Raw genomic sequence first — 14585 nt, 5'->3', positions numbered from 1 at the left:
ATTTTTCTGCTTCCATCCACCACCACTAAGGAAAATGACATACTTTGTCTATTTTTGTAGCTGGCTCTTACACAGAGGAACAGAAAAACAACAAAAGAAAAATACGATTCCTGGCTAAATTACAATGGGTCAACTGCAGCATCATATGTTTACTGCAAGGTTTGAACTGGTAGCAAAAAGTCCTGATCTTCCCTTTCTTAGTCATATTATAAAGATGAACTTACAAAACCAAAGTTAAATAGCTTCAAAGACCCTCAAACACCTAGTGATTTATTAAGAACCACATTAAAAGTGAACAAATTTCAAGTACCTATATAGCACACTGGCAATGACCATACAAGAGCAGACCAAAGATCTGTGTAAGCCATTTTATTGTCTTTGACAGTGGCAAATAGATGTCTAAGGAAGAGTATAAAGGGGCATGCACATAGTGATACTTCGTTTGGGATTCTTGCGCAGTCTTTAGCACTTTTTTGCCAAAGGACTTCCTTAAACAAAAAAGGGATCTTTCCATGAACAGTCCTATACTGACTTTTCTTTCATTAATTTTTTTTTTTTTAACTTGTGTACTTTCAGCGGCAAGAACTTATGCAACCTGACCTTCTGTAAAAAATGTATCTCCTAGTATTCATTCTGAATCTGCCACTATTTGATGTTCTTTATTTTACAAGAAGCACAAGTGAATAGATTAATCATTCCCGCATCACATTCTCCAATCCACTCCTGATTTTAAAAGCTTCTATTGCACGTAAGTGCAGTTAACTCTTTTTCATACTGAAATATCTTGCTTTGTTTAATCATTCTTCATATAGAAATGTTTCTCTGCCTTTGACTACCTCCATAATTTTTTCTTTGTATGTAATTTTCTGTTCATCCCCATTGTCACTGTTATTTGTATATGAATAAATTTGATAGTTTCATGGTCATGTTCATGAACATAAATATTAACATTGCCCTATAATGTTCTTGGTATAAGCATGTAGGAAATACTTATATCCAAAAAAATGGTTTTCATTTGAATTTTAAACTCCTATTATAAATTAATGATTTTTGTTAGACTTTACTATTTTATAAAGTGCTATCATAATATCTAAATTAGTCCTGAAATTTGTCAGTCTTAAGGATCACAGCTGTTCTCCTAAATACAACCTTTTAAAACAGGTCTACTGTTTAAATTTCTGTAAGTTGTTTGGTGGTGTCATATGAGCTCTTTAGGTGAGTTCTGATGTGTTCTGTTTAATAAAAGCATCATTGCAGCTAGCCTTTGGTAGCATTTTTCAGCTTTCGTATATACTTCATTTCAACATGAAAAGTAAAGACATAATGAATAATCCCATGGAATGCAATAAAAATCTGTTCATTAAGAGAAGTGCCTTATATTCTTAATATAATTTTAATCTAAGGAATTTGTCAATGGGTCCTGGAATTACTCCTTTTTGAAAAGGATCAGTTATTTCCAAAATATTGTCTCACATAGGATTTCCTTTCACCTACAGGAGGGTGTATGTTTGACCTGATTTTTGAAACCATACATTCCACTTTGTCATGACTTACTGAAATAATGTGTGGCTTCTGACACAGTGGATGTCATAACATGCATAGTTTCCAATTTTTTAAATTGATGAGTTAAAAAATGCAAATCTTACCTGTTGCGCATCTTCCCATTTCTCTTTGTTTTCTTCATCTAAGAGGTTACTAATGATTTGAAAGAAGTTCTGAAAAACCAATTAAATAAAAGACAAAGTAAAATGACTTTCAATGACATAAACAGTCATATCCTTAAGTTGACATTAAGAAAGTTTTCCTTTCTCTATTACAGATGCAGTTCTGCAGCCTATATTCTGTCAGTGGAAGAGATGAGATAACAAAATAATATATTAGACTGATAAAAGGGCACATATATTTTATGGTTGATTGTTCATTTCTGGCCATATAATCAGGTTCCATACTACTGCTTGGTATAAAATAAGAACCGTTTTAAACTTGCTAAACTTCTAAATGTGATGGTGTTCTATTTTCAAATTGCTCTAATTCCAGAAACTAGACAGCTATATATTTTGCAAATAAACAAAGTACACTAAGACCAGGCCACTAGTTTCTATTCAAAATGTGAAAATGATCCTTAATGACCATAAATAGGACATACAATGGTATTTTATTGGCAAATGCTGTGTGAAACCAGGTGCATCTTACTTTTAAAAAGTCACATATCCCTCTGTCCTTTTAGTTATTTCAACAGAAAAGGAATAATTAATTTCTGTTTCTTTGACCTTAAACTGTTAATTTCTTTATCTGATTCTCCTATTCATTTAACTATAAGGAAAAAACAAATTAAAGCCAGGGCATTTAGCTTTTAAACCACACATTTTAAAAATCACTCTTCCAAGCGTTTGTGGAGAACTTTCCTTTCTAATTTTGTCTTCTCTCTCTACCAATTTGTATTCCCAACTTCTTCATCTTTAAAAGCTAAGAATTTGTGCAGAGTCTGTTCTCAGCTCTGTGTCACTTTTTGTGCAGAATGTCAATTTTGTCTGCAGCCTGCCAATTGTAATTTATCTGTTCCTTCATAAAAAATACATGTAGTTTCCACTGACCTTAGCTGAGGAGTGCAATTAAGGTCCTCACAACCTCTAAAAAATCTTTAAGTAAGTGGAATACCAACATAGGACACTATTGGAACTCAGACTAATGGTCGTTCCCTCACCTGCGCTTACTTTTTAGACATTTTGGGGGGATAAATAAGGCTTAAATAAGGTTTAAGTAAGAAGTAATTTTAACTCACTATTAATGAAAGTACAAAGCATTCGACTGCACAGTGACTGAAATGAGAGCGGAAATAACTTCCAACCTTAGTGAACTATGGATACTGTGGTTATGCTTGAAAAGATGTTAATTTCAAAATATGAGATATCACAGACATTTTAGGTGTCTCACAACCATATAAGTAAAAAAACTGTAGGATACAAAATTGGATAAAACTTGTGAAAACTATTTTTACAGGAAAACTATTTTTACATAAAAAACATTTTTACCAGTTTAATCTAGTCCTAACACTAACTACTTGACAACTGAGAAGATCCATCTTTGCCTCATCATTAGGAAGTTAATTATACTAACCATAAAATTTACACAGATAAAAATTGCTTTAACTTGGCAAATTTAACATAGAGGTGACTGACACTTTGGTGAACTTGAGCAAAATAATCCTGTACATTAATGAGGGCACAATTCTTCTCTCATTGAAGTCAGTAGCACAATATCCATAAGCTTCAGTAACACAAAACTTCATGACAAGAAAGGAAATGGCTCAGCAAGCTCCTGTGAAAATGACAAGTATGCTTTGGGACAGGATGATGGGGATTAAAGACAGGACATAAAACAAAAATGTTCTCATGGTTTGATCCAATTTACAGCGATAGAGATGGGAAATTTCCAGTCAAGCTGAAGATAAGAAGAGGAAAATGTAGCTACGTATTGCTTATATACCCAGAATACATTTCATCTCTTTCAGGTATTCAGTAGCAAAATAAAGCATAATGAAAAGAGTTACATTTAGTATTCATTACAAAGGATTTGCCAGTTTAACCAGGTTGGCAAATCATAATTTTGTAAATGCAATTTCAACTAGGAAAAATGTACAGCCTTATCGGTCCCTGAAGTAAAATAAACTATACTGGCCAAAGCAGTTTCATGGCACTATAACCACATCTACTCTAGGACATTATGATTTTGGCAAAGAGTTCTACTAGGTAGTCGGCTGTAGGGGGATTTTGCCTGAGGAAAACAGTTTTTAAAGCATTATATTTCTGCGCTCTTCCAGTGTGATACTGTGGAGATGTAGTGGACAGAAATTTTAGCTAACTTGAACTTGTTAGGGTGCCAGCCAGCAGTCTAGCTGCAGCAGCACGGAGCTCAGTGTGGGATAATTTATCATACTAAGGAGACGGTTCAAAGCTAGTTTTGCACTACATTGCAGCCACTGATTCCCCTGCAGAAACAGTCTAAATCTTAATTGCAAAAGTATCCATGTCTGTGTAATGAGATCTAGCTGAGAATAGCATAGATTGCCTGAAAAACACTCAGGAGTTATAAATGTTTCTTGCACGATGATAAATTACATGGTTTTGCTAATAATGTTATGTGTTCATTAAATTGTATGTTTATTTTAGTTACATGAAAGCATTAAAATGACCAATAATTAACAGAAATATATGTGAAAAACTTATGAATAATCCTAGACTCAAGCACAAACAAAAGATGAGCAATAACTGATTTAATATATACTTTGTACTTGCCAATGAACCATAAATGATGTATATGAACCTAGTGACAAGAATATCTTGCTTATTGAGATCTTTTTTTTCTCTATTTCTATCCCTGGTTGATGTCATATTTATGGTAGCAGTAGAGGCTGACATGTATGAAGATTTTTCAGTCAGCAATACCAGTGCTTTGTGAATTAAACAGAGAGACCATTAAATGGCTTTGCTGCTTCAATAATGAATAGATATGAGATGCACTCCAAAAATATGACAGGCGAATAAGGGTTAAAAAGTCTTTCACCTACTTTGACTATTCTCTTGTTCATTGCATTAATGCTGCAAGAAACAACATTGCTCTTTAGTAAAATGATTGACAGGTATGAAGGCTAAATTTTAGAAGCATTATGGATGTGATCTGATGGTACTACTGCAGTAAACACTGGACCCCCTTGTAGAATCAAGCTCCTTCCTTTCATGGCAGGGCTTACATATTACTGAACTGGCCACTATAGAAAATGTTGTGACAGCCAGAGCCAAATTTTTAAGTAAGTCCTTTATTTTTGCCCAGGCGTTTTTGAGGATAATGTCAGTTATAGTCAGGAATGGACAATTATGTTTTCCTAATTTAATTTCCTTCCTTTCAATCTTTTTCTTCTGTAATACATTGGCTGCAGTTCTCTGTTCCAGTCTAAATTCTTTGACCCTCTCTGCAGGCATAAAGCTGTCATAAATCCTTTTATACAGCTAGAGAAGAATTCCTTCCTAGGAGGAATTAATGGATAGCCTTAAGTGACCCCTACTTTCGGACTTCAGCATAGGGAGTGTGTGTGTGGGAGGGGGAAGGTGGGGGGAGAAAAGCATTGGGCAATCCTGTTAATGTCTGACTGACAGCAACGGTCCTTCTGGCTAATATAAATGGGATTATACTGCTCTAACTTCTTTGGGGAGAAACCCTGTTTCCTGTTGGTCACTGGATCTCAGGATTGTGCAACTCTGCCATCCTGTCCTGAAAGGTAGTTCCTTTCCTGCCATCTTGTCCTTAGGAGGTAGTTCAAGCACTCTTAGACCAATTCTGGGAAGTGTTCCAAAATGTTGCTTATATTATGCTTATTTAAAATTTAATTATCTCCCAGGTAGAATCCTTCTTACACAAGTAATAACACAGTGGCCATCTCATAGCCTCAGTGTACCTACACAGTGTATTTTAAAGTAGTTCCCATATTAAGAGAAAGTCCTTGCTTGTAGAATAATTGCATGACTCTTGTCTTCTGCTATTTCTGCTAGTGTACTGCTGTTTTCAGTCACTGGTGCAGGATACCTCCCATATTGTTTAACTGCCTCATACATGGTTATTTTTCTTCCTGACACTGTATATGTAACGTATACAAAAAATTATTGCAAAAAAGGTTAAAATATGCAAAAAGAAAAACAGTCATATAATAAATAACTTGGCACTAGACATGCATACTTTAGAAGCTTTGTTTTGCTCTTGATGTCTGTCTGCCTAAACAAGTGGCATTTTCTATGCAGCACATCAGGTAGTGGCATCTTCATTTTGAGTAATTAGCCTGAAATTTACAAATTTGATCTCACTTTTCTGTTCATTCTTTTTGTTATGGAGTCTCTGAATCACATCTTTTGCACTATTCATGAATATTAATACTGGATATAAGCCAGAGATTATAGACAGTTGAGGGACTATCCAGATGGATGGCAAGTATAAGAAACAAATAGACATATATGCTTTTCCTTTCTCAGTTTTAATGGAAGTGGAAGTGTTGTTTTTGTATGGAACTTAAAAAATACTATTACCCGTAATTCATAATCTACTTTTCTGACATCATGCAAAATGATAAATTTTAAATCTCACTCATGCTTTTCGGAGAATTTTTTTAAAACGAAAACCCAACACCTAAGAAATTCTACTCTCTATCTAGTGCAAAAAATAGAATGGAATTAGAACACCACACAGAGCTTCCTCAGGAAGAAGAATCTTGGTACTTTTGTGCAAATTAATTTCATTTTCACCTTTTTGTCACTTACTTTGATTATGGACTAGAAAGTATGAAAATATGTGATAGTGAAAATAAAAATTAAATACAATCCTCCAAAGTATGGTAGCATATGACATATGTTTACATATGGGAAAATCCTGGTTTCTCAGAAATTGACAGTAAAATTTAAACTGAGGTTACTGAGAGAGGATTTCATTTTATATCATCAGAAGTCAGTAACAGGAACATTGCTTAATACATCCCCTGTGCAAAACATATACTTAATTCTGATTTCACTTACTTTCCTGAACACTATACATTGGGTTTTGGATTTTACCTTAGCTTGCAATTTGTTAAATATTTTTTACTTTTTTTTTGAGTTTCAGTGTCTTTTTTTCAGCTGGGATTTAAGAGCTCTTGGTATTTAGGCATCTAAATCCTGAAATACAGTTATTTCTTTGGTTTGAGAAATCCTTCCTTATTTCCTTCACAATATGGCTTACTGGTTTTTGCCTTTTCTCATTTCTTCACTTCAAAATGGTTAATAAAAAATTATTATAATATTGCTAATCATTTTGCCAAGTTCTGCCAGAATACTGTTATGAATTTTGGAAACAGCTCTACATTGCCAAAGTGAACAGAACTTTTGGCACAGTCATTAGTGTGAAAAGAATCAAATTCTCTCTAATCTATGTAAACTGCAAATGAACTGATCTGCTAAGCCCATGAACAAAATCACTTGTGCCAAGCAGTTTCTCAAGGCTGGTTCTACCAAAGATTTCTGTAGTACCTGTGAACCATGAAGAAGTCACACTGGGCTATCAGATTGTTAAATGCATGAAAAATTTTCAGTAAATAACACCCTGTTTAACAGCAAAACTTAGTGAAAGTAGGAAAATATATTGACTCTCATTCAATTAAAAAAAAAAAAAATTGTCCAACCAAAATACTTTTTGAAAAGCACTGTTCAAAAAATATTACTTTCAGCTGGCTACAGGCCAACACAAGAAATGTTGGTTTTATTATGGAAGTTAATTTTTCTTTGTCCATAGAAAAACAAGAAAACTGAAAATATAATAGGAAGCTCTTGAAAACTTAACTCTGGAAAAATTGTCTTTTCCAAGATACCTACATTTATCTGCATGCATATATTCCAAAGTGTATTTATAATCTATGCTCACCTTCACACAAACAAATATATACACATGACCTGCATTAATAACTTCATTAGTAATTTATGAATGATCATGAGCCTCTTTTTCATAAATAATATATGCATCTACCTTCTTAGTATTCTTTTTCAGTACAACTACAGTCTTTGAAAAGTGTCTAAAATTCTCAGATACAGATGAAACCAATATCCTGATCTAGAAGTCCTGTGAAATATTTATTTTAATGAACATTACACAATGAGTTGTGCAGCCCATTATGTAGAAATAATTACAGTGTTTTTAGCTCTAACAGTATTTTAATTGGCCTCTTGCACAAGAAGAGTTAATCTAACACGTGAAATAGAAAATTCATATCAAATGTACTATCCATCACTCCTGTCCACTTTTAATGAGCTTTTTTTATTTGAACTGAAGAAGCAATGCCAGAATTACATAACTAAACACTGTGGTTAGATTTTGAACTGAAATGAGCTAGAACAAACACTAGTGGTTTGCTTAGTGCAAAAAAATACCAAGACATCCTTACCAGTCAAATCAAACCTTGAAAGAGAAAGATACTGAAATAAATGTTACAAAGAAAAAATTTTACATTTTTCACTCGCTGCGTTGTTTTGGATATTTGTCTCATTAAATGTAGTTCAGTTTTTTCCTATTTTACACTCGTATCTTAGCTTTATGTGAACAATGTTTATGTCTATCATTCAGAAGATTTAGTTTCCTCAGTGAATAAAATAGGTGACATGCAGTATACCGACATAAACTCCATCAATCGAAACATTACCCTTCTTACAATTTTTCTCTTACCTGCACCCCATCAGATGCAGGAATATAACTTGCTCTTTTAAATGTGTCTGTAACATTTCTGAGAATTTCCACAGAAATCAGAAGGTCCCCTGCATAAAAATTTTTCCTCTGAGTTAAATCCAATAGTGTCTTGGTTACTTGGGACATGCCATCACCAGCCAACATCCTCTGTCCCTTGGCGAGGTGCTCTTTAATCTGTACCAGAAGAACAAAACGAATATCAGAACCTACTTTACTGAGAAAAAGGTATGATAAATTCTAAATACAGCCAAAAATATTAAATATTAAAGCCATTATAACAAAGTTCATCCTGTTAAAGAGAAGACAAAATAGTAGACTATGATGAAAGAATTATTATATTTATCAGAGAATCATGGATTTTATACTGAAAGATTCTGAAGTTGTCATGTTTCACCCATTTGCTTCTCTTTGGACACCAATAGTTTCTCAACATCCATGTTTTCAAAGGAACTCCATGGGCTGGACTGTGGCTATAATCTACTGCCATGATGTAGCAAGGAACGGGCTGGACTGTGGCTATAATCTACTGCCATGATGTAGCAAGGAACTGGTCTTCTTCAGAGGAACAGCTGTACAACCACTGTTGCCACTCATTAAACAACCAAGAGCTCTGAAAGGGGTAAATGTCAAGGCAGTCCTTGTTATAATCTAGTTTACTATAGGAAAGTATACCCTTCATCTCTGCCAGCTCAGCTTGGCTAGTCAATACAAGAGTTATGGTTTATGTGGAAGCTGATTATGGTGCTCTCTTCTGTAGAACTAACAACACAAAGGTGCTAATTTGGAACAATCTTGTGGTTTTTTTCAAGAAATGCAAATGAAATTATGAATTGTTCCTGTGTATCAGCCAAGAGAGTATACTTTAGTGGTAGCTTTTCCAGCAGCTCTGTACAGGGCTAGTGATAAAGGTAATCTGAAACGCATGTGCTGGTAGAAAAATCCTCCTGATAAGAAGCTAAACTTGTGGATCTGATTAATTCTTAAAGCTGACTCAGCATCCCAGGAAGATGCATAGTGTATAACAAAGATGTCACAAGGCCAGCCAAGGCTGAAAAAGAGTGCATGGTTTAAACAACCTATTTTTAAATATGCATATGAATTTATGCATACAAACACAAGTTCTTCCAAATTGAAGCTAAATTAAAGAAAAGATAAATGACCTGAGACAGACCTCACTCTAAGCAGGGGGGCTGAAGAGAAAATTCTGTGCAACTGGCAACCAAAATGCTGACACCATCTCTGTAAATGTATCTTCTATTACTTTTTAACTTGGCCTTATTACTGACATATAGAGGGAAGGATGACTAATGTAACACAATGTGATGGTGGAGTGGAAAGAAGAGTATAAAGATACTTTTTGTCACTTCCAGATCTCCCCAGCCACTTTATGTGGGTATGTGGGCCTTCATTAAAAAAACTCACAAATAAAAGGATAGAATATGTCATAAAAAATACAGTGATTAAAAGGATTCAAAATAACTTTCATGAAAGCAATTTAAAAAATGCAATCATCCTCTGACATATACAATCTAAATAGGTTTTTTTTAATGCTGTTGGATCATATTTTGGTTACATTCTCAACCGGTCCTGAGATAAACTAGATATATGTAACACAGCTGGGGCTGGGCAAAGTGGCTGCTTCAAGTTATGTCTATGGCCTTAAGTCATCTTTATAGCAGCAGGGGATCATTATGGACCACAACAGGCTTGCCCAAACCCTAGAAATACTTAAGATTTGGGAGAACACCTGCCCGCTGCAGCATGGACAGAGAACGAATCTACTCTATACCATGAGTACAAAGGTACAAGCATAATTGTACAATCAAATATTTTCAACAAAAATTTCAGTGAGGAGAACTGAGGCAGTTAATTGTTTTTTTTTAACAAATATTTCAGTGGAAATACCTCCCTCAGTCTTCAGGATACTGTAATAAGTAATTAGGCAAGAAGCTTGCTTGCAGAAATCCTTTTGTGCAGTTTTTATTCATTTTAGAAGGGGACTTTGAAAGTAATCTTGTAGGAAAATAATGGAGAAATAGGTGTGAGAATTGAAGAAAATTCATTTGAGTAAATTCAAGGATCTGATATTGTATACAGAACATTATGAACTACTTTATTGGGAACAAGCAAAAGCAAACAAGAACTTGATTTGTGATTTTTCCTGTGAAATGTTGCCATTTGCCTCATCTGCTCACCCATTGTGTCTGGGTAGCAAATTAAAAGAGCATCAGCTAGCACAGTAACACAGAATAGTAGAACTTTTGCTGGAACTAGTCCAGCTGTTCATTGACCCCAGAGTGTATTTCCAGATTTTGAGGATTAACAATGTTCAGTGTGTCTTTAGTCAAGCCCAAAAGACATACATCATAAAAGACAGTCCATAAAGCTGAACTCCCAAATCTAACATGTGCCTCATGATGTACCGTGGGAAAGGAATCACACAACTTGAAGGTAGAGCTTAAGAGAGAACAAAGAGGTCTTTTAATTGCAGTAACAACAGCAAAGTGATCAGTCTTCATAAAAACTCTACTGTGCTCTTATGCTTGTATAAAACACTAGTAGGAAAGCTGTTGAACTACTTAGCACGTTGTTTTATATTGCATTATTTTGCTTCCTTTTGCTCCATCTGTACGTTCACCTTCCCATTTGTTTTTCCATGCACCTGCTAGACTTTAAACTCAAAGATGGCAGGGGCCAATTTGTTGTTGGTTTTGGACTATGCATAGCACACAGAAGTCTTGGCCTCAGCTGCTTTTGGAATGTAAATAATAAATTAAAATAATCCTAGTTTTGACTGGTTTTTAGGCTTTTGAGCAAGTAAAGCTCTGTTTTCAATCAAAAATTTTACAGATCTCTAGCAGCAGAAGCGGGAGCTGTAGTATACCCTTTAGTGCTTTCAGTAAGACATTTTGATTGCTTTTGGACACAATGATAAAAAGGGTCTAGCAAGTGCCCACAATGCCACAGGACTAAATTATTACACCTACTTCAGAAGTAGCCAGGGTTGTGGTACAGGTGGTTTAAAGTACTTCAGAATTATTGGCTCTTAAAATTACAGCTCAATTTGGAACTGTTTTTAAAAAAATGGCATACACAGAAAGCTCAGCTTCCCAGCACAAGTACCGTTCCTCCCTTGGGCCACACCACTCGTACACAGCTTGGTGAGCACCTTTTCTTCACCCTCTCAAGCTCCAACCCAGAAGTTCCTTTCCCTGATCCTTAGCTACCCCTCCAGTCCCACACTGCCTTGAGTTAGACTAACAGCATACCCTTAGAAGTAGCATAACAAAACAGAAAGTTGCAATGTGTTTAGGTAAGGAATGTGGGTGAACATTAGAGTTAATTAGTAGAAAGTTTTGACTACAGACCAGCAAGCAACGTTCAGGGCATGGTAAGAATTAGCAGCCTCTTTATTATCAGTTTATTACATAATGTGTTTTCTTGTTGTAAGACAGCCTACAGCTCCTAACCACAACTTTAAAATCACAGGCCATTCACTCAGTTGATGTAAACTGGTGCAACACTATTAAAGCCAATGAAGATGTCCAGATTAGTATGAGTTGAAGGTAGCGGATTACTTGCACAGGTACCAGAAGAATCTTTCAGTGTGAAAATACAGAATATTTTCATCACCAGTTAGTATAATGTCTTTCTCACCATACTGCTTATTTTCTATGCTATGGTCATTGTGATATACACTGTCCAAGAAAGCTATTTTGGTCACCGCTGTAGGCCCTTGTAGTTCTCAGGGAAGGTCATTTTTTAGTGGTCTTACAGGCAGGCTCATTAAAAATAAAGTTTATGAGCCAAGAGATAGTGAAATGAAGCAGCTGTTAAAGTGATACTTCAGTTGTCAGCACAACCTCTAGCTGCCTGCACTATATGGTTGCATAGTTGAAAAATTACTGAAATGTTTAACTGGACTTTGACTCAGGGTCCAACTGCCTTTGTCCCTCTATTTATCAGAAAGTATGATATAATAAAAATGCCTCTTTACAAAGTCAGAGCTCCTAGGCCTCCAGAATTGGAGTACAAATTTATTACTGCATAATAATTACTGCAAACTTAACAGCTAGACATGGTTTAAAAGGACAGAAAACAATGAACCCTCAAGAAACCTATAAAAGATTGAAAAGAATGATTAATCTGAAGAGTAACTACACCATCATCTTTTTCTCATTATTTTTTAAGATGATGTTGGATTAATGGTTAGGTATTACTAATGATAGCATTAATACATTTTATGGTAGTGGGGACTATAAGAACCTGAATTAGGAAGCCTTAGATAGATGTGAGGAAAGACAGTTAGAAATAAAAATATATCCTGAAATTGTTCATAATCTGCAAACCACTTTGCTTTCCACCTCCACAACCCAACATTAATATTTTGTAAAGTATTTTTCATAATGCTCTTAAGATGCAGGACAGGAAGGAATATTCACATCACCTGCAATAGCCACTTCAATTACACAATTGTATTAGAAACCTAAATGCTCTTGAAAGTGTTGGTTCCTCTAGACAACAAACCAGAGCACCTGAAAACTTATCTTGAATGCTCTGAATCACATTACCTGACCTCTGTGGCTCCTAATCTTGAGGCTGGAATTCATAGTACCCCCTCAATAAATATTAATTAATGATTTTGCATTAAACTTACTTTTATAGTTACCATCATTGAAGTCCAGAAAGATTTGAACCAAAATGCTGAAGTCTGTGTGCTTAAAGTTAGACACATAAATTAAAAAGGCAGAAAATACATTTTTGGCAGCTGAAATATTCCCATAGGTATAATCCTGCACTGAACTGAACTCAGGCAGCATGCTGATGTTTAAAGTATAATGTGATGTCATTGTGAGAAAGCTCTTCCTTTCAGATTTGAGAAAAACTTCATTACAGGGTGTTTTTTTCTGATTGTCGGCAGACAGACCTTTAACTATCTTAGCACAGAATCTGGAAGTTTCATTTATTTTCCCTTGATATAATTAATTATTGACAATTTATTTGTTTATTTTCAGGCTGTTTCAGTGTTCAAGAATATTATTTCATCCATCTTTTAAAAGAAACAGAGTATGGTCTGAAGATACAGCTATGCGTCTTCAGGTATGCATCTGAATGTTTATAACCTAATGTCATATAAGAGTCTTTTTCCTTTTCTATACATTCAAAATTTTATGAAGGAGATGATTGCTAAAGCAATACAAAATAATTTTCCACTTTGTCATCAGTGAAATTAGTTAGTAGTCTCAATCTAGATCATGATAACATACTAATAACTAAACAGTTTCTGCAGTGAGGAAGGAAAACGTATATTCCCTTTGATTATAATGGAAAAGGGAAAAAGTAATTGGTATACATTGTGTCAAGTAAGATTAAGGATATATATTAAGGAAAACTTTTCAGCTGTAAAGGAAATGATGTACCATAGTTTACCTGAAAAGACTATGCAGCCTTCCATATTGGAGGCCTTAATAACAGTCAAGAAAAACAAAACGCTGGAATAATGCAAGTATAGCTGATTCTGATGGGACAGAAGTTTGGGCTGAATGATCTCATGAATTTCCTTTCAGTTCTATAATTCTGTAGCAGGTCCCTGTAAATATTCTGAAACCCAAACAAATGTCTCCTATAATTTATCCCAACCAGAAACATCAAAGTTTAAGGAGAGCCCTGAAACTGAACTTTTACCTTCCTGCATTTATCCACTGTAATAGTGTGCAATATGCTGCATCAAGTTTCTGCAGATATTGTGCCTCAATCTGCCTCTGTGCACTCAGCCGAAGTCACTGCAACCCTGTGCTGTAAGGAACTTATTCTAAATTTACATTGATGAAAAGAAAAATGAGGATTGTTTCACTATATACAAACAGTCATCCCACTGTCATATACTTCTAAATTTTCTCAGGCAAAATACTTCTCAAAGCAGTAATTTGTTTTTAGAGAAAAAGAGCCAGCTTAATCACACAGAATCCTGTGCTGTTCTAGACATTCATCTCAGGCAAACTGAATCTCTGCACAGATGCTAGAGAAATTATATGTGCTCTTCTATATGTGATGAGGTGTATTGGAGAATCTTTGAAAAAAATCATCTAGTATCTGTGGAAGTCTAACATGTTTTTAGAAGAAGAATGTGAACAGCTCAGAGGGATGCTTGGTTCTTTCTGTACCCTCTTTCTTTGCCCTCTTTCACAAGAAGACTCCTATTATTTTGCTCAAGAGATTTTTTTTTGCCACTTTAATCCATTCCATAATTACATTTTTTATCATCATCATCAATATTGTCAATGATTCTAGTCCTTGAGATATAATCACCAATAGGTTGCCCTGGTTTCAGC

The 14585-nt window shown here is 34.9% G+C and overlaps 1 protein-coding gene across 5 annotated transcripts in view; it reads right to left on the bottom strand.

Annotated features, from left to right (window-relative positions):
• Positions 1 to 14585, bottom strand: part of ADGRB3 (adhesion G protein-coupled receptor B3) — a 489817-nt gene that overhangs the window by 232974 nt on the left and 242258 nt on the right. For all 5 annotated transcript variants that reach the window (XM_076332999.1, XM_076333002.1, XM_076333003.1 and 2 more), the window contains exons 10-11: positions 8233 to 8427; positions 1647 to 1715 (exon numbers count right to left, since the gene is read on the bottom strand). In XM_076332999.1, coding sequence (XP_076189114.1) covers positions 1647 to 1715; positions 8233 to 8427 — 264 coding nt within the window. The remainder of the gene's footprint in view (positions 1 to 1646; positions 1716 to 8232; positions 8428 to 14585) is intronic.

This window comes from Aptenodytes patagonicus, chromosome 3 (genome assembly GCF_965638725.1).
Source record: "Aptenodytes patagonicus chromosome 3, bAptPat1.pri.cur, whole genome shotgun sequence".
In the NCBI taxonomy this organism is placed as follows: domain Eukaryota; kingdom Metazoa; phylum Chordata; class Aves; order Sphenisciformes; family Spheniscidae; genus Aptenodytes; species Aptenodytes patagonicus.
This window is presented reverse-complemented; position numbering and strand designations above follow the sequence as displayed.